Source organism: Lissotriton helveticus, chromosome 1_1 (genome assembly GCF_964261635.1).
Source record: "Lissotriton helveticus chromosome 1_1, aLisHel1.1, whole genome shotgun sequence".
Lineage (NCBI taxonomy): Eukaryota > Metazoa > Chordata > Amphibia > Caudata > Salamandridae > Lissotriton > Lissotriton helveticus.
The window spans coordinates 2,085,637,713-2,085,657,170 of NC_136057.1; the positions used below are offsets into that span (position 1 = coordinate 2,085,637,713).

Here is a 19,458-nt window from a genome sequence, read left to right on the forward strand (position 1 = left end):
TGACGGCGTTGGAACGCGCTTTGGATACAAGAAGTGGATTGGACCTGGTCTCTGCTGAACTTCAGAAATTTCATAGAAAAATCTCTGAAAAGGTAAAGTTTAGCGGGCAAGGCAGCTGGCGGTGTCCGAGGAGGAGAAGGCGTAGTCGGACAGCCAATGGCCAAAGACACTGTGAAGAATCCTTAGTTCGACCTTGTTCTCTTTTTTTAAGTCAATGATCGCCAGTGGGAGGAAGCTGCAGGCTATAGCGGACAAGAGTTCACAAGACCTGCTACCCCTTCTACAGGATTTGCTCCTGTGGAGAAGGCCGACTGGCAGTGCACCTTTTGTGGATTGACTAGCAAGATGGTCAAGGGCTCCTCTATTCTCAGAGCCCTTTTAGGTTGAACATGTTTTAGGTCCTAAGTTTTGGATTTGGGCTGTCTGGCCGCCTTTAACGCCTTAACCGCAGCGGGAATTCTGCCGCAGTGCGGGCGTTCTGAAGGTTGGGCAGACTTCGACATCTGTTGGACGTTCGCAGCACCAGGCAGGTAGTGCTCCCGTCGGCTGTTGGACGGCGGGAGCACGGAATGGTTTAACACAACTTCCAAGGGTGTGGGACTGGAAAAACTCCACTTTAAAGATCAAGACTCACTCAGAGAGGGCCCATGTTCGGGTTCAAGATGGTTGGAGACTTTTCTGTCCCTGAGGCTCTGATCAGGCGGCCAGACTCTTACGGGAGTCCTAGGTTCAAAGAGAAGAGCAGACTTCCGTAGCAGAGCATTTGTTCTGGATGCAGCAAAGCAGGCCTTCTGAAGTACACAGCAGCAGGCAGTTCTCTGATGGGCCTTCCACAGGTCCAGGAGTGAACTGAAGAGTAGGTCTGACTGTCCTATTTTTATGCATGGGACGTGTCTAGAAGTTCCTGTTTTAAGTGCTTGGAATTTCCTACCTGTCTCCAACCATTTACTGAAGATTGGTTTGTTGTATTGGAGGTATTCATAGAGGACAAACCTAGCCCCAAATGGCTATGGAACTCAGTGCAAAAGGATATGTAGCTAATGTAAAGATATAGTTACAGTTAGGGGTGTGTGAAATTTGCTTTTCCATAATTACTTAAAATTAAACCAAAAGTATGTAAAATTATGTGTAATTACACAAAATGTATATCTTTCATTTTGCGCTATGATGTAGCACGAAATGTGTACTTGTGTTGGTGTTTGAAACGAGGATGCAGTTAAACAGCACCCTGAGCAGCCACTCATGTTCTCACTTTGGCATGTGTTTGCACTAGAATTTTTCCATGAATTGTACCATTCATGGTAAATTCCCGAAAGTACTCCAAAATAATTTTTATTCTGCGCAGGCCTAGTTACAGTATGAACTAAGAACCAAGAGTATAAAATAGATTAGAAAACAGAATCCCAGTGGGGTGGAGTGATACAAGAGAGGGAAGAGATACTATTAAGCATGGAACAACGGTTGTGGGGTTTCCAAATTTTCTAAATTGAAGTAACAAAGTAGCAAGTCTGTTTTGCAAGTGAAGATCATTCCTGAGACTTCGCCCATAAGCAGTGGCATTCATTGTGTACGCGATTTAGATTTTAATACTGGCTACCAATGTGCTTTAGTTGAACATGTATTGACAAACTGACTTCTGAAGCCAGTTAATCCTCATCCTCGTGTGGAGGCTTTTAAAGTATATTCTTGCTAGTAGAAGTTACCCTAGTTCTTTCAAAATCAGGAAGATGTGCTTGAATTTTCTTTGGTCAGTAATTAGACATGCCAGTGCATGCAGAACAGTTGTCAGGACTCTGTGAAACAAATGAATAGACAGTTACCTATGCCGTTGTGTAATAAGTAGAGGACCTACACAATAGATCAGGTATTTGTGAATGGATTCTGTTGGAAATGGCCCTTTTTAGGGTGCATTCCCAAGGCAATGTAATATTGGCAGATGCTAGCAGGTGGAATCTTTTTATGATGGTATTTCATTATTTTAAGTTTTGAGAGTTCACGAATACCATAATGCTGATCGAATTTGAAGAGTTCATTGAATGAGGTTGGAGTGGAAGAATTATCCATTGAATTAGACTAGAGTGACAGAATTATTTGCGCGTTAACAGTAGCAAAATGCTTTTTTAAACCCTGAAGTAAAATACTGGGTAGATCCTCACATGAAGTTTGTAAAACTCTTCTATTGATTTCTAATACTTCAAAGTATTATTTCCTCGTTCAATATTAGTGTAATGTGGACATTTTTAGGATAAAGATTCCTAATAGGCTTTTTTATGTGTTTATCAAGAGAATAATCCCCAGCCCCTTTTCATTTAGTATATTTTGCCAGATAATTTGCTCGTGAATAAAATGTATAGTCTTCAGGTAGGAGCATATATGCTGCTTGTGTATATTTCTCGCCATTATATTTTTGCTCCTAACCAATTGGCTTTCCATCTGTAAGTGCCATTGACTGAGTAGGTTTAGTGTGTTATAACACTTTTGACCCTTGGTGTTTTTTTCTTTTTAGTTCCAAAAAGCACTCAGAACAATCTAATTTTTGATGGATTTGTCATCATAACGTGTCTGACTTCCTTAATTCTTTGCACACGGTCAATTATTCTTGCTGTGAAACTGCAGAAAGTGAGTAATTTAGTTTATTTGATATGTATGTTATGCAATTCTCTTTGTGGATTGTTTACAATTGAAGTAACATTGTGCCTTATTTAATCACAGTACTTTAGCGAAGAACTTCCTAATGCAGTAAGCGTGTTCCATAAAAGAATTCCCTATTAAGTTAGAATTTAATAGTATAAGGTGGCAGTTCAGATACTAAATATAGTTTTGATTGAGTTGGAAAGTATTCACAGCTATAAGTCAGCAGACATCAGTAAATAGGGTAAGCAACCTCCCATATAGAGAGATACTCTCAAGAAACTCGGAGATGAGTTTCCAGCAAATATGAGTGAGAGAAGCCCCTTCTACTTTAGGAACACGCATTAATATAAACTCACAGCATTCTAGATGGCAACAAGTGTCTTTTTCTCTGTCCGCTACGTCCAATAGGATTTTAGTTAGCTCATGGGATTAGGTGAACTCCTTATCTTCTCATATCTGCTAAATTCTGCAAAATGAGCTACAGACGCCAGTCCTTGAAATGATACCTAATCCACATTTTGCAGTTCAGACTGTTCTTCTTATTAGTTATCTTTCCTGTTGCCACGTTTCATCCCAGAAAAAAACTCACTATTAGTTGTCTAATACAAAACAAATGCCTATTCACTAACTAACAAAAGACTTCTGGAGCAAAATAGAAAACCTCCCAGCATGAGCAGTTGGCTTTCAATGTTACTGTGATGCTTCTATTAATATAACATCAGAAGTTAGACTAAGTTAAACCAGCACTTTTACTTCACTTATAGCCTTATAACATGATTGCCTACTAAACATTCACATTAATTATATGTGGCCTATTTAAACATAAACTTTTGCACATTTTGATGACAAATACGTTTTGTTGGCAGCTTAAATTTTGTTACTGCAAATTGAATCCAGCTACCTGATATCTCAAGGGCTCCTTACTGTATGTAGATTAAACTAGGCTAATGATGGATTAGAACCCTCTGCCACTTGACAGTGGACTGGGAGGGGAGAATACCTGGAAGCTCTGGTATGATCTTCCTGTGAGAAATGAGGAAACCAATCTGGAACATTCTACCTCAGACTCATGTGAAATGAAATGATGGTCACAAGTGTCCTGTGAGCCACAGTATCAAAAGCTGATGAGATCCAGCATCATGAGAAGGCATGTGCCCACACCATCAGTTGCCCTCTGGATGTCCGGAACCACCAGCAGAGAGCCTCTGTGTGATAGTAATCCCAGAGACTAATCAGTCCTGATTAGGTTCTTTTTTCCACATGATTCTGCAGTTTGAGAACATTTTTAATTTATTTAATCAAAAAGTGAAAGGTTGAGGTTTAGGCTTAAGTTATAAACTGAGGTTTCAGCAAGTGTTTTCTTCAGAAATCGAGATATTAAAGCAGTTTTTAAAGTAGTTAACAAGCATGGTCATGATTTGGGTTGAAGTTATAAAACGTGGTTTCATCAAGAGTATGTATCTTCAGAAATCGAGATATTACTCCAGTTTTTAAAGTAGTTGAAAAGCATGAAAATGATACATGCCTTGATAGAGCGCGCAGGACCACCTAGCTCAGTTTTACCATATTCACCTTGGGCCCATATAACATTCACACTTTGAACTAGCAGTCCTGCCTAACCAATTTACTAATTTAATCACTCCATCAGTTTGCCCAGAGGTCCCTTTAGGACTTATACCTCTAAACCATGACTTACCAATCCTCGTCACCTTACTATAAGTCCTGTAAATGAGAGGGAGTTAGCATAAACAGGCAACATTTAAATACATTTACTTTTCTTATAAAAACCAGAGACTCTGAGAAAGTTTTTTAAAAACCTTTATCTATGATAGATTTTCTGAGTCAAATGAAAAGTGCCACAATCTCGTGACCATAAATTTTACAAGCAGAAATATAAGCAGTAGGACATAAAGTTTGTAGAAATCACAGTAACTCCTTTAGACATTGGTACCTGGGAAGGGTGAGAAAGGGAAATAGCACATGGACATAGTCCACAGATTATATTTACCTAGAATGGTGTAATGACCAATCCTGGCCACGGGCTGGGGCTAAATACGGACCAGGCTCCTGACTAATCAGGTGCCCAGAGGACAAGACAGGTGCAGATCAGGAAAGGTGACCTTCGCTAAGTGCAATGCCAGCGTCATACCCCTCTCTCTAGAAAAGCCAATTAGTACCCCGATTGGGTAATCGATTCTTCAGACAGAGTGCTCCGCCAGCACCTCTGCTCTCGATCGCCTATTGAGTGAGTTGGTTCAGTGACAGGTCCGCTATTCGGACAAGTCGGACAATTTCTCTATCTGAGTCTACCTTAGTTATACCATTTTGAGGGCAATGTACCACCACTAAATGTTGCACATCTATGTGTTCCCCTTCAGTGATTGGTTAGAAAGACGAGGAGAGGTCATCACACCATACTAAGATGATGTAATTCAAATTGGAATCATATTGATTGAATCTCCACCCACAATTTACTTTGCCATGACTTTTTTCCGCCCAACAATATTGGTATACATTTTTAATACATTGTATTTGGTAGCTTACTTTCTAGAGGTCAGATGATCAGGTTCCCAGGCACATCAAGGGTAAGAAGGGTGTTGGCATATATTCAATGCCAATGCTTCAGCAATTTCAGAGTCAGAGTGCACGTGTGCAGAATCGTCCAAGATGGAAGATGTGTCAGTGGTCAGGCCCAAAGTACGAGCTAGTAGCAAAATCATAAAAACATTTTGGAATACAGAAATAAATGAATGCACTGTATACCACTTATCTCTACTCTATCCCAATTACTTTATTTTAACGTTTGCGTTAATGATTAAGCAGAACAAACAAGTTTAGTACAAGCTGCAGCATAGGCAAGCTTCCCCTAGATGCTAAAAATGTTGTGTAGTGCAAATATTAGTAAACAAAATATGTTGGTTAATATATTATAAGTTATTTAGAGAGGACTGAATACAAGCAAGTTTCGGAATTTGTGAAATCTTGCTCCATCAACGCCTCTTTGAAGATATTTTATATCATCACAAATTAAGGAACCAGATGCCAACTTCAACACTCTCCCAATTCAATTTCTTCAATTACTTGGGGAGTTTTATTTTTACCATTATTCTGATAAACTTTCATACCTCTTATATATGTCTTCCTTTAACTCTTCCATTTGAATCTCGTCAAATTTCCGTTTTTCTTCATTTTCTCATTAATAGTGTACCCTTTTCTATTTCTGCAGCATTTGCACCAAATCATTATCACCAATATTATTAGTTATATTCCCATTATTGGCATCAGTACTTTACCTACAATAATTCTACCTACATTAGATATCTTGCCGTGTCCTGAGGCGGAAAGCTGGGACTTTTGCTCCTCATTTTAAAAACTGAATATTGTGTGTGAACGGACTTGTTTGCTTTTTTAACTCACTCACTCTCACCTGGACACTGTAGAGCAGCGCTTGGCTCGAGCAGCAACCTTCAGCGCTACCACGCTGCCTCGTCCCCCTCCTACGCCCACAACAAACTCGGCACCGCGTCGACGGTGGCCATGCCCCCTTTAGGCCACGCCCCCCCTTCGCGCCAACATATAACGCTGAATACAAGCATCAGGCGCTTACATCTTGCCGTGTCCTGAGGCGGAAAGCCGGAACTTTTGCTCCTCATTTTAAAAACTGAATATTGTGTGTGAACGGACTTGTTTGCTTTTTAACTCACTCACTTTCACCTGGGCACTGTAGAGCAGCGCTTGGCTCGAGCAGCAACCTTCAGCGCTACCACGCTGCCTCGACCCCCTCCTACGCCCACAACAAACTTGGCACCGCGTCGACGGTGGCCACGCCCCCTTTAGGCCACGCCCCCATTCGCGCCAACATATAACGCTGAATACAAGCGTCAGGCGCTTAGATCTTGCCGTGTCCTGAGGCGGAAAGCCGGGACTTTTGCTCCTCATTTTAAAAACTGAATATTGTGTGTGAACTGACTTGTTTGCTTTTTTAACTCACTCACTCTCACCTGGGCACTGTAGAGCAGCGCTTGGCTCGAGCAGCAACCTTCAGCGCTACCACGCTGCCTCGTCCCCCTCCTACGCCCACAACAAACTCGGCACCGCGTCGACGGTGGCCACGCCCCCCTTCGCGCCAACATATGATAGAGCGCCTGAGGTCACCCAGCCAATGATTTCGCCGTTTCCGGCTTCAGGGCCCATATACTTTCAATTCACACTATTCATTGACCAGGCGACTTCACGGGCTACTACCAATTTGTGTGTGTTCCCTACTGTTATTACTCAGAGTACCCGACTTACCATCCACCGACACGGGTACCTATGACCTCAACGGATCAGGGGCCTAGCTGTAAAAGGAAAGGCAGCAAATGCAAATTCAAATGACAGTCACTACTGTTGTAAAATGACCACGGACAACTGGAAGTTTTAAAAGCTTTATCTAAAGTTCGTTTTCATCAAGCATCAAACTTACAAGAATAAGGCAATCAATAACCAAGATAACGAAAAGTACATAACTATAGGAAAATAAAGTCAGGGTAATCATGAAAATACTAATATGAGATGCAACAAGAAATACTATGCATTCAGGGTAAGAGTGCTTTAGACAAATTAAGTAAGGCCGTTCTAGACCATATCAGGAAATGACAAACTGCAATGCAAAATATGATTTCTAAAAGGTAGGATAACATAGGAACAAGTTTAAGAAAATATGCAATTGACTTTTCGTTTCAATAGTTGCGGCAAAAAGCATGGAAAAATCAACATGTGCAAGGTGTCTCTTTATTAAAGCAAAAGACAGAAATATAGAAAGGTGCAAGTTTAAAGAATTTAGAGCAGTATTTACCTAGACTGGTGTGGAAACCAAACCCTGGCCACGGGTTCGTTAAGGACAGGAAACCCTCAAGGAAGGACACCCCTCAAAGTACAGCAGGTGCAGAATGGACACCCAGGACAGGACAGGATACCCTCAGATTAGGAATCAGGACAGGACAGCAAACCCTCAGGACAGGACCGCTCAGGACAAGACCGCACCCGCAGTTTGGAAGCAACGCCTGCGCTCCACCCTCTCTGCAGCTATCGATCAAGACCCCGATTGGGTCAGCGAACTCCCAGCAAAGTGCTTCGCCAGCACTTTAAGGTTCAGTAGAACCTTAGTCTATGGTCAATTTCTGACAGAGTGCTCCGCAGCGCTCTGTATCTTCAGTCACCTATTGAGTACGATGGGTCAGTGACAGGTCAGCTAAACCAGACAAGTCGGACAATTTCCCTAGGTGAACCCAGGGTAGATATACAGTTTGGGGACGGTGTACCAGCCCCCAATGTTGCAAAGTGTCAGAATCCCTCAATTTGGATTGGTCCTAAGGTAGGCTTTGGGTAACACACCAATCATAACACACTATTTGGATGCTTAATGTGCATCTCTGGGTACCGCCTAGCAAGATTGGGGTTCCCATGAGAAACTGCACGGCAAATAGTAGCGCAACACACAATGTATCATATAAGGAACAACTTTCTCCGTTCTCGTAGGGCAGAGGTGGCTTTCCCATGAGCATCTTGACGGTGGCTGCCAGCTGGCTGAGTTCCACTGTCCATTGTTGCCACCTTTCAGTGCACCACGAGTCTGCGCAGAAGAGACCCTCAATATGGCTCCCAACCGGTTCGGACCCCCATTTCCCGCAGTACATGAAAAGTAAGCGAGAACAAATTAATACATAGAAATAACATTATGAAAACACATCACAGGGTTTGTAATTTCAACTTATCACTATAAAATATACTTATGCAACCTAAATGTTAGCTACATATAAACAGACACAAGAGCAGTGGCACGAGCAGTACCACGTTACTGGCAAAGCTATGTATTACGCATGCGCATCTATTTTCCCTCCAACTCTGCAAACACATCAGGACACGTGAGTGTGACTGACGCATGCGCAGTAACTAAATACAAGCGGCGGCCATGTTAAATGACTCGAGTAAATTATTTTAGTAAAACACATAGGCAAGCTTCATGGAAACTTAAAATAAACGTTAGTAAGACGTACAACTTATTACCTTATTACACATAGACGAGGTTCATGAATACGGCAAGTCGCAAAATATGCGAAGCTTTGCTTCATCAATCCCCTCTTTGATGATATTTACTATCATCACAAATTAAATGGAACCAGATGCCAACTTATCACACCTTGTACATCTCTATCTCTTCCAGCAATTTGCCCAATTTTTCTCTTTCAGTTTTGGTAGGGTGAGAATTCTTCACCTTTTTATAGATCTGATTATTCATCTCTTCTAATTCGAGCTCATCCACACTTCGTTTCACCCCTCTTGCATTCACTTCATGCTGTCTGGTGTGCTTCCGACATTTGCAACAGACAAATATGAAAAATAGGATGAGACCTATAATTCCAATTGGCATCAGTACCTTGAACAATAAGCCTTTACCTACGCCAGCAAGCCAATGACCTACATTTGAGAGACCATCTACCAGTCTCTTCCAGGCACTACCAACCTCGAGTGGTCTGAGTTCCTTTACCAAATTAGTAATGTTTTTCACGTATCTTTTAAGCTGCACACTTTTGTCCGGAATATAAGTGCAACAATGTTGCGCCTTCAACATCCGGCAGACTCCGCCCTCTTTTGCTAATAAGGTATCAAGAGCAAGTCTGTTCTGCAAAACCATTGATCTGATCGCAACCATTTCGGTATTGACCAGCAGAAATCCATGAGCTGTGTCAGTAGACAACACATCCACTATAGTGGACAATTTGCAAATTCTGTGAGTGTTCAGAACCACTCCCACTCCAGGTATCAGTGCACTGAAAATACTACCCATAATTTCACCTATACTTTCTCTTTTACTACGCACTAAGCCATTAGTATTTTCACTGCTTCCAGCAACTCCATTCACATGGTATATTTTCGGGAAGACAATGCCAAAATAGCAGCTTCCATACCAGTGATCCGGCAATTTGAAATAAGCCTTGTCCCCGCAAATATAATAAATTCCAGGAAACACAGGCTCTGACCCATTTTTGAAACCCCAACCTCCAATTACCTTGTAATTATGTTCGCACTCACTGGAACCAATGAAAATGTTATTATAATAGCTAGTCTTCTCGCGGTGAAGACATAGCTTGCCTTTCTTTTCAAAATCCAGCAACAGAGCTGGACCCGCCCCACCAGTTGAGGTGCCTTCCATGTTCTCTGCCCATCTTGGCTTTTTCTGACTTTCGTCATTAGCCTTCTTTTGTATTTTAATTCTCCTTTTCTCTGCCATGTTCAGGAACATCTTTTCCTGCTCACGCAAAGAACAAGTCAAGTTATCTCTGTGTGCGTCAGCTATGTCGATATTACCTATAGTCAGGAAGTAGTCTCCCATATATCGTATTACGTCACTTTTGGTATGTACAGGATTCAAGTTCCCACGTATAGGAAGTTCAGAAAAGATCACGTCATTGTTAGAGTAATAGTACTGTAACGGTCCTCTTTTGTAAAATAAACTAGCTAAAATACTACAGGAGATTCCATATGTCAGCGGCAAGTGATGGTATGTCACGCCTTCAGCTACAGAGGTAGGTAGCTTCATGCAGACATAACAATCTTCAATTTCCATGGTCTCTACATAGTGTATTAACAAGTTTGCAAAAACATTTAAGTGTGTCCTGTTAACTCCATGAAAATGTAGGCCTCCCTCATCTGATGCTTCTAAGTCTTGTTTTGTTTGTCTCAGTGCTCTCTCATGTCTTGCTACACTCTGTGTTGTCAGCTCCTCACTGTCAGTATTTACAATTTCAGTAGGGACAATATTAGTATCTTTACTTACAGCAAAGGGAATGAAAATTGTTAGTCCTATCCAAAGTAATATCAGGACAACTATACTACAGACACATACCTTGCAGCATGTTTTGCAACGACTGCAACTAGGTCTACCATTCACGTTTGAATCAGACATTTTGGCTCAGAAGAAGTTTTTCGACCCCTCTTTGTGACTTTACACGAGTATCTTACTTTGTGCAAATTCACGGTGGCTCGTCTTCTTCTTCGTCAGAGTACTCAGGGACGGGCTCTCCGTCGCTCACGTCAGTTATATCGAGATCTTCAAGTTCTTCCAACACAAGTGTCCATTCAGGTGACTTGTACTTTTTGTTTTGTCTCTTTATTCGATCACTCCTTCTTTTGGAAGTGTCTTCTGGTTGTTCTGCTATGCGAGCACTTCTCCTTTCTTCTGCGCGTTTCTCTTCTACCGTTTTTATCCTTAGTCTTAATTTCTTTACGAATCTAGGCTCAAGATGCTTTCTTTTCTTAAGTCTTTTAGTTGGTACTTGGACTTCGTTTCCTTCTCTTGCCCTTTTATTTTCGTTAGCTTGTGGCAATTCTGCTTCAGTTTCTTCTTCTTCTATCTGACTAATTCCAGGGCTCGCATTTATTTCTTCTGCCTGGTTACTAATCTGGCCTTGTTCAGGTAAATTATGTGTTTGCTCTTCAAGTGTCTCTGACTCTGTTTCCTGAACACGTTCTTTTAATTCTATCTGATCCTGTTCGAGCACTTCGATCTCTGGACTTTCTTCTGCTCGAACTATTACACTATGTCTAGTCTGTCCCTTCCCGATATCAGGAGTCAGTGGAGGAGTATCAAACACTTGCTCTGTATCCTTCACCTGTTCAGTATCGGGCACTTGCTCTGTATCAATCACGTGCTCTGTCCCTGTCTGACCTTCTCCTTCCTCAGTTTTGATGTGAATCTCAACATTCTGAGGTTCTTCGCCTGTGCCTTGCTTTTCCTCTCTAGTCCACTCTCTACCTTCCCGAAGTCGCTCACTTGTTCGAATGGGGTCTTCAGTGAGATCAATCAATGGAATCCACTCTTCTGGCCATATGCTTGGCAGCTCGTCTTCAGCTACTTCTGGCTCAGCTTCTTGGACCCCTTCAGCAGGCTGGACTCTTGGTAGTTCATTTTCAACTATTCTTGGGCCAACGTCTGCTGATTCTGCAGCTCGACTGGTACTGGGCTGTACGTCGTCAGCTACTTCCGGTCTGGCTCCTGCAGAGTCCTCTGCTGGACGTCCTTCTGCTTCAGGCACCTCGTCTGGTGGTACCTTCTGGGTGTGGCTGGCGTGTACCCAGCGTGGAACTCCCGCACACTTTACTGCTGTGGTAGTTACCAGGATCACCTGACGTTTCTCTCCCCACCTTGGCTCCAGGCAGCTCTTCCGAGTATGCTTCTTTATCTTCACCCAGTCCCCCGGGACCAGTTTGTGGAGAGGAGTCGTTGGATTGAGGATGGCGTCTTCTCCGATCTGGCGAGAGATAGAACGCACTTGGTCACCCAATCTCTTGCAGTATTCAAGCACCAAATCATCAGTAATACTCAACAGTTTGCTTCCTGGCACCCATGTTTGTCTCATCACTCTTCCCATAATGATTTCATGGAGACTTAGGCCTGTCTTGCGATCAGGAACACTTCTGAGTCCCATCAGGACCAGGGGCAGGGCCTTCACCCAAGTCAATTTAGATGCATCACACAGTTTTGCTAGTCTGTTTTTGATAGTTCCATTTATTTGTTCCACTACTCCAGAAGCCTCTGGACGGTAGGCACAGTGAAGCTTTTGTGAAATTCCAAAGGCCTTACAGAGTTCGTCGATCACTTCATTATGAAAATGTGAGCCTTGATCTGATTCAATAGTGACTGGAACCCCGAACCTAGGTATCAGTTCTTTCAATAAACACTTAGCTACTGTTTTGCGTCATTTTGGGGAGTAGGGAAAGCATCCACCCATTTTGAAAATAAACAGACCATGACAAGGACATATCGCTTCCCTTCACAACGGGGCATGGTGATGAAATCAACCTGTATTCTCACAAAGGGACCCCCTGACCTCCCAATTTTTCCCAGTTCAACCACCGTCTTCTTCCCTGGGTTCATCTTTTGACATGACGGGCACCTCTGGCAGAGGGACTCTGCTACTTTCCTGAACTTTTTACTGTACCAAGTCTGTTGGAACACTAGAATCATGGCGTCCCTGCCAATGTGTGATCCTTCATGTATCAATCTCGCCATTGTGCTAAGTAAGTGTCTAGGTAACACAGGCATACCAGTTGGGCCCAAAATGACACCATCCACACGTCTTGGTCGACACCCATCTTCCTTCCACTTCTCTCTTTCTTGCCAAGGTGCCGACTGCTGCCACTCTTTCACTTCATCCCATGTAGGCATTTCTTCAAACACCTGAAGTTGGCAGCTGGTTCCTGGACCCCTCGTTTTGGATTTACGATATACCGATCTCTGGCGCACCATTGGGCCACTCGATCAGCAAAATCATTTCCCAGTGATACAGTGTCCATGTCCTTTTTATGAGCGACACACTTTACCACTGCCAGTTCCTTTGGTAACTGGATTGCCTCTAAAAGGTCTTGAACGACTTTTCCATTTCTAATTGGGGTACCTGAGGAAGTCAGGAACTCCCTCTGTAGCCACAACTGGCCAAAGTCATGCACAACCCCATAACAGTACTGACTGTCAGTATACACTGTTATGCGTAGGTTTTTCCCAATTTGGCAAGCTTTTATCATAGCAATCAATTCGGCTACTTGTGCAGACTTTATGTGATATAGATAACCTGCTTCTTCAATTTTTGTTAAGGAGACTACCGCATAGGCAGCACTCAGGCCTCCTAGTTCATGTCTTAGACATGAACCATCCACAAATAATTCCTTATCATGCACGGGCAATGGCGTTTCTTTTATGTCTGGGCGTGGCTTGGTGTTGAATTCTGTTAAATCAATGCAATCATGTTCATCATCCACCCCCCCTTCCATATCCTTTGGGTCGGGGAGTAAGGTGGCTGGGTTCAGAATACTGCACCTAACAATGTTTACATTTGCAGCACCCACAAGAATCCTCTTGTATTTAGTCAGCCGACTAGGGGTGAGATACTGAGTTTTTGTTCTGGTCAACAAAATTACCACCCCATGTGGCACATACACAGTTACCGGATGTCCCATGACAATGGACTCACTCTGCTCTAAGCTGGCACAGGTAGCAGCTACTGCTTTCAGACAACCTGGTAATCCAGCAGCCACTGGATCCAAGGTGGCAGAGAAATATGCCACAGGCCTTCTGGTTGTGCCATGTTCTTGAGTTAGGACTGACAACGCGCAATTATCGCGAGTGTCACAGAATAGGGCAAATTCTTTGGAATAGTCTGGCATTCCTAATGCAGGGGCTGTACACAGACAATCTCGCAATTTTGTGAAGGCTGTTAAGCTTTCATCATCCCATTCTACAACATCGGGTGTTCCTCTCTTGGTCATTTTTATCAAGGGCCTAGCTAGGACTGCAAATCCCAGAATCCACTGCCTGCAGTATCCTATCACTCCCAGGAACATTCTGATCTCTTTCTGAGTACGGGGTAACTGCATCTTTTGAATTATTCTCACTCTTTCTGATGTCACTTTCCTGACACCTTTCTCTATCTGGTGTCCCAGATATTTCACCGATTTTGCACAGAACTGTAATTTGTCAGGGGCCACTTTATGTCCCTTCTCACTCAGGTGATTCAGGAGGGCAATGGTGTCAATCACACAATCCCTATGACTTTTAGACGCCACCAAGAGGTCGTCTATGTATTGCACTAAGACAGAGTTTCCAGGTAAGACCAAAGTTTCCAAACATTTTTTCAAGATCTGATTAAAGATAGAGGGGCTCTCTGTGTACCCTTGAGGGACCCGGTTCCAGACATACACGTGACCATTGAAGGCAAATGAGAAAAGAAATTTGCTATCTGGATGCAAGGGAATGGAAAAGAATGCATGACACAGGTCTATCACAGTGAACCACTCAGCATCCCAGGGAATCTGATACAGAATCACTGCTGGGTTCGGGACAATAGGGCAGCAGGGGACCACTATTTTGTTGACTTTTCGTAGGTCCTGCACTACTCTGTACTTGCCACTAGGCTTCTTGATGCCCATAATCGGGGAGTTACATGGGCTACTCATTACCTCCTGTATGAAGTTTCCTTCTAGCAATTTCTGTATTTCCAGAGTAACACCAGCTTTCACTTCTGCATTCATTCTGTAGGGCTTAGTATTGGGGTATACTGCATTGTCCTTTATTGCTATCTGTATGGGGTCCACATTTTTCATTAACCCTACATCTTTCCCAGTAAAGTCCCACACCTCTGGCTTCACTGCTTCTTGGAGTTCTTTGGGCAAATCCTGCATGGTCATTCGTTTAATTTCCGAGTCAGGTCTGACTAACATTAATTTATAAATGCCGTCTTCATCTGGGGTCTGAATTTCAACACCCTTTGGTGTGCAAAAGATGGTACAGTTCATTTTGCACAGCAAATCACGTCCCAGTAAGTTCACTGGACTGGTGTCACAAACGACAAATCTATGCATTTCCTTAAAGTTTCCAATTGAGATCTCCATGGGCTTGGTAACAGGAGTACTAATCAATTGATTAGATACACCCACTACTTGGATGGCTTCTCCCGAGAGGGGTAGGTTTGGAACGTCCACTGTTCTCACAGTAGAACGGGTAGCGCCAGTGTCCAACAGAAAGGTGACATCATTTCCGTCAACCTTTCCTTCAATGTATGGTCCGGACTGGTCTACCGGCAAGGAGGCGCCAAGTACGCACTCCTCGTCCTCCCCTCTCAGGCCCCGTCAGTACTGATCATCACAAAGGAAGGTATCATTTAGTAGATACTGCGAAGTTGCTGCATTTCTGTTCTCATTGCTTTCCCAGACTTCTATCTCCTCTCCCTCTGCTTGTTTTCCCTTGTATACTTGCTTTGGTGCTCGGGGCACCTGAACTGTTTTTACCTGTGGTTGAGTTTTTCTTGGTCTTTCTTTCTGCGTCTGTGGAGTTAAATCAGGTGTTTTGGGGTTATCGTCAGGCAATTAAGGACACTCGTTACGCCAGTGTCCAATTTCGCCGCACTGGTGACAGGGAAATTTCTTCATAGCCTCCTCCCTACTCATTTTGGGCCGGGGCTTACCTCCTCCCCCACCCCCAGGACCTTGGTTCTGAGGGTTTTTGACCATGTTACTCAACTGTTTTTCCTGCTGTTCTGCGAGCTTCACCTGAGCCCACATCACCTTCTCCTTGAGAGCCTTTTTCTTTTCTGCCATCTCGTCCTCGCAGTACTTTGCGTACCGCAGGACCTCGTCTACCTTTTTGGTATGCCAACAGATTTTATTATCCTTTATCCATTGACAAATTTCGGGTCTTAAACCGTTTACAAACCTGTAAATGAAATGCGTCATATCCTTCATCTCGATGTTATCTATACCACTGTATGTTTTAAACACCTGCAACAGCCTTTCATAATAGGAGTGCACTGTCTCCTCTCTTTCCTGCGTTGTTCTATCTATCCTGGTCCAATCAGTTTCTTTCGCTGGCACCTTATTTTTCAAATGCTGAATCACTTGTTCATATTTTTTCATCACTTCAATTGACGGTTCCCCTGTGGTAGAGTCCCTTGGGTACTCCTCACTAGGCCAGCCTATGGCTATTTTACACTCGGTCCATAGATCGACCGGGACCACAATATCGAAAAACCCATCCAGGTCTTTCCACAGGCATTTTTGCACCTTTACGAACCTTTCCACTTGCCGGTACCAGTCAACTGGTTTTTCGCGCAATTTCGGGAAATTGTTAGTAAAGGACACGATATCCTGTCTGGACCATGGAACGTGCACATACCTCCCACCTGGCACTTCACGCATGGGGCATAACGTTTCCGGCTTGTCTACTTCTCTCAAAGGGAACTCAGGGGTAGCTTGTCTGGATCGAGCCTCATCTTTCTTACGTGCCCACCTGCTTCTCCACCTTTCCACGTCTCCCCATTTTTGCAAAACTGCAAGCAACTCTTTAATCTGCACCTTCTTCCCTGACACATTCAGGTTCTCTAAATCCTTGTCTGAGAATTCAGCTCTGTAAGGCTTTTGTAGGGGCTTGGATCTTGAAATATCTACCCCCATACTAGCTGCGGTGTCTGTCAGCTTTTCGTGGAGCACCCTGGTACTTCTGGTAAGGCTTTTACACATAAACAGCAATTCTTCTTCAGAATAGGTGTTTAATCTGTCTAACCCCACATTTCCTGCCATCAATTCTTCTATTTCTACCCTCAGCTTGTAGAGGTCTAAAGGTTTCGTTTGCGGAGCCTGTTTTTCTAATTCACGACTCCAATTTTCAATTACTTCCGGAGTTACCAAGGAAACACTCCTAGTACCTGTTGCTGATTCTAATTTAATTTCTTTCGCATCAAAAGGATTATGCCTCTTCTGCACTCCCTTTCCGGTCTGTTTGTTTGGCAGGTCCAAGAACACAACTTCGGACTCGCACTCACTGGACTGATCGTCTATCAGTAGGGGCTCTTGCCTCGGCGGGGCCATTATCGGGTTCATAACTGGAGGGTTCGGACTTCCTTGACTATTCCCATACAACGGAACTACTGGTCCTATTGTTACCGGAATAGTCAAAGCCTCAGGACTGGCATTTAACTGGGAGATCTTCTGGATTATTTCTGTTCTTTGTCTAGCTAGAACTTCTTGCTCCCTCTCCTCCAGTATCCTTCCTAATGTTCGTTCTGGTATTATCTGTGGGGTCAGGTGAGGAGTAAAACTCGGGGCAGTAGGATGCGTTTCACTTGTTCCCCCACCATAATTTGGTTTCGGGAACAAAGTTCCTGCACCAAATGACCTGCGCTCCTCCCCATATGGAGGCTGCAAAAAGGGCACTCCTGAACCTACGGGCTTTTCTTCGTTCTCATAAAGAGGTCTGGGGAAAAAGGCTCTTTCACGGGAATATTTTTCCTCCGGACTCACGGGCATACCAGGATATATATTTCGTACCTCCGCGGGTCCGGGATTCTCAAAATAAGGCAATACCTGGCCACCTCCCCCCCCTACATAGGGATCTGTCCTCCTCCTTGATAGATGGACGCTGGGGATTTTCTCCTGTACTGGAAGGTCGGGCTCCTTCATTATAAGGGGGCGGACTTCTCGTAAAGATGTCATCTAATAATTCATCATCTGACTCCCCAAGGGCTCCCCAATGCTTACTCTTTTCTGTCCTTTTCTCTTCCCCCGAAGGGTTACCTGCTGGCATCATGGGAAACAGACCCTCAACAATCATGCTCTGTCTCCACTGTTTCATCCTTTTGTCCCTAGTCTCTTGTTTCAGCCTGGGGTACCACTTGGTCAGACCTTTGTCCATTCGGGGTTTTTCTCTTTCAAAAGCCTCAATCTCCCATTCCTCTAATGCCTCATACTGCGTTAGTCTTGGTCTGGGATGCAATTCATTCATTCGGGTTCTCAAATTAAATAAAATCCTGCCATTGAAAGTACCGTCTAACGGAAAAGCCAATATTCCGTCATCTTTTGTATACTTCACCCAATTCTCCAACCACACGCAGGTATTGTACCCCCGATCAAACATCATGAACGAGGCGGAAGTATTCGGTGGCGGGACAATAACGCCCTCTCTGGACTTAATTGGTTTGTCCGTTTTGAAATAATTCTTTACCCTACTTACAAGGGACATTTTTCTCTTAGCTCCGTACATAATATCGTATCTATTAGCTTTCCACTGATCCCTTTCAAACCCTTGGTTTCTTGGATCGGGTCTAGTCTCTGGACAATACGAGTGCCACATACAATTTCTACGCTTAACTCTGTTTACAAAGTTACCTCCAATCAGAATGCGCCTTGCAATTCCGTGCGACCAATGGGTGCGCGGCCCCTTCGTGAGACAGTTCTCACTCCTCGGCGCTTCACCCCTCCTTTACAATTCCAGCCCCGCTACCCGCCCGCTGTTTCTACCAATCCCAGCGCGGCACGGAGTGACGTCAGAGACGCTTCGCGGCTGACTCCCTCCCTTCACAAGGTAACGGAAACTTTCTTTCTTTCTAAAGTGCTAGTGCTTGGTTATTTAACAACGAATACACATTCGCCACAGTGCTCAAGTGTCTAGACAGGATAGCTTTGTTTTACTGCAAGTAAACTACTTCCATTTACTTTTCACGCGCTGCGGGCAGATCTCTTCCGCCTACCCTTTACTCTAGCATCGGTGAACCTGTTATTCCCCTAAACTCATCCACTTCTCCGGGATATATCCGAGTCTAAGGTTTCTCAGCGGACCCCTCTGCTTTCACCCTAGCTCCGAGGAACCTGCTACTCTTCCGATGTGACCCTTACTAGGTTACGCCACTATGGGAATTTTGCCAATGAACCTCGTTACTGACATTTATTCACACACGAATTCAGAAAAACCCTAGTTAGTGCTTCCCGGTTATCCTAACCTGCACCTAACTTTCCTTAAGCCTGTGACCTCAGGACAATGGATTCTATTCACCACTTGCCCTTTCAATTCCCCGGAGAGTTCGGACAACACAATACGAGACGGTTTACCAATGCATGGATTAATACATATAACAATATAAGAACAAGAACAATAATGAAAAAACAATTCATTGATTTTTCAGCAGCGTATTCACAAGAGAGTGATCGGGTCCCTCGGAACAGCCGCTCTTATAGCAGCATTAATGTACTAGCAGCTACCGACTTAACTAGTCCTACCTAACCTTTAGCTAGTCCCTAACCATCCTCTGATCTACCAGAAAAACTGATAGAGCGCGCGAGGTCACCCAGCCAATGATTTCGCTGTTTCCGGCTTCAGGGCCCATATACTTTCAATTCACACTATTCATTGACCAGGCGACTTCACGGGCTACTACCAATTTGTGTGTGTTCCCTACTGTTATTACTCAGAGTACCCGACTTACCATCCACCGACACGGGTACCTATGACCTCAACGG

At 43.7% G+C, this 19,458-nt stretch overlaps 1 protein-coding gene across 1 annotated transcript in view; it reads left to right on the forward strand.

Annotated features, from left to right (window-relative positions):
* Nucleotides 1–19,458, forward strand: part of MCOLN2 (mucolipin TRP cation channel 2) — a 566,096-nt gene that overhangs the window by 382,328 nt on the left and 164,310 nt on the right. The window contains exon 8 of the mRNA XM_078645573.1: nucleotides 2,507–2,619. Coding sequence (XP_078501699.1) covers nucleotides 2,507–2,619 — 113 coding nt within the window. The remainder of the gene's footprint in view (nucleotides 1–2,506; nucleotides 2,620–19,458) is intronic.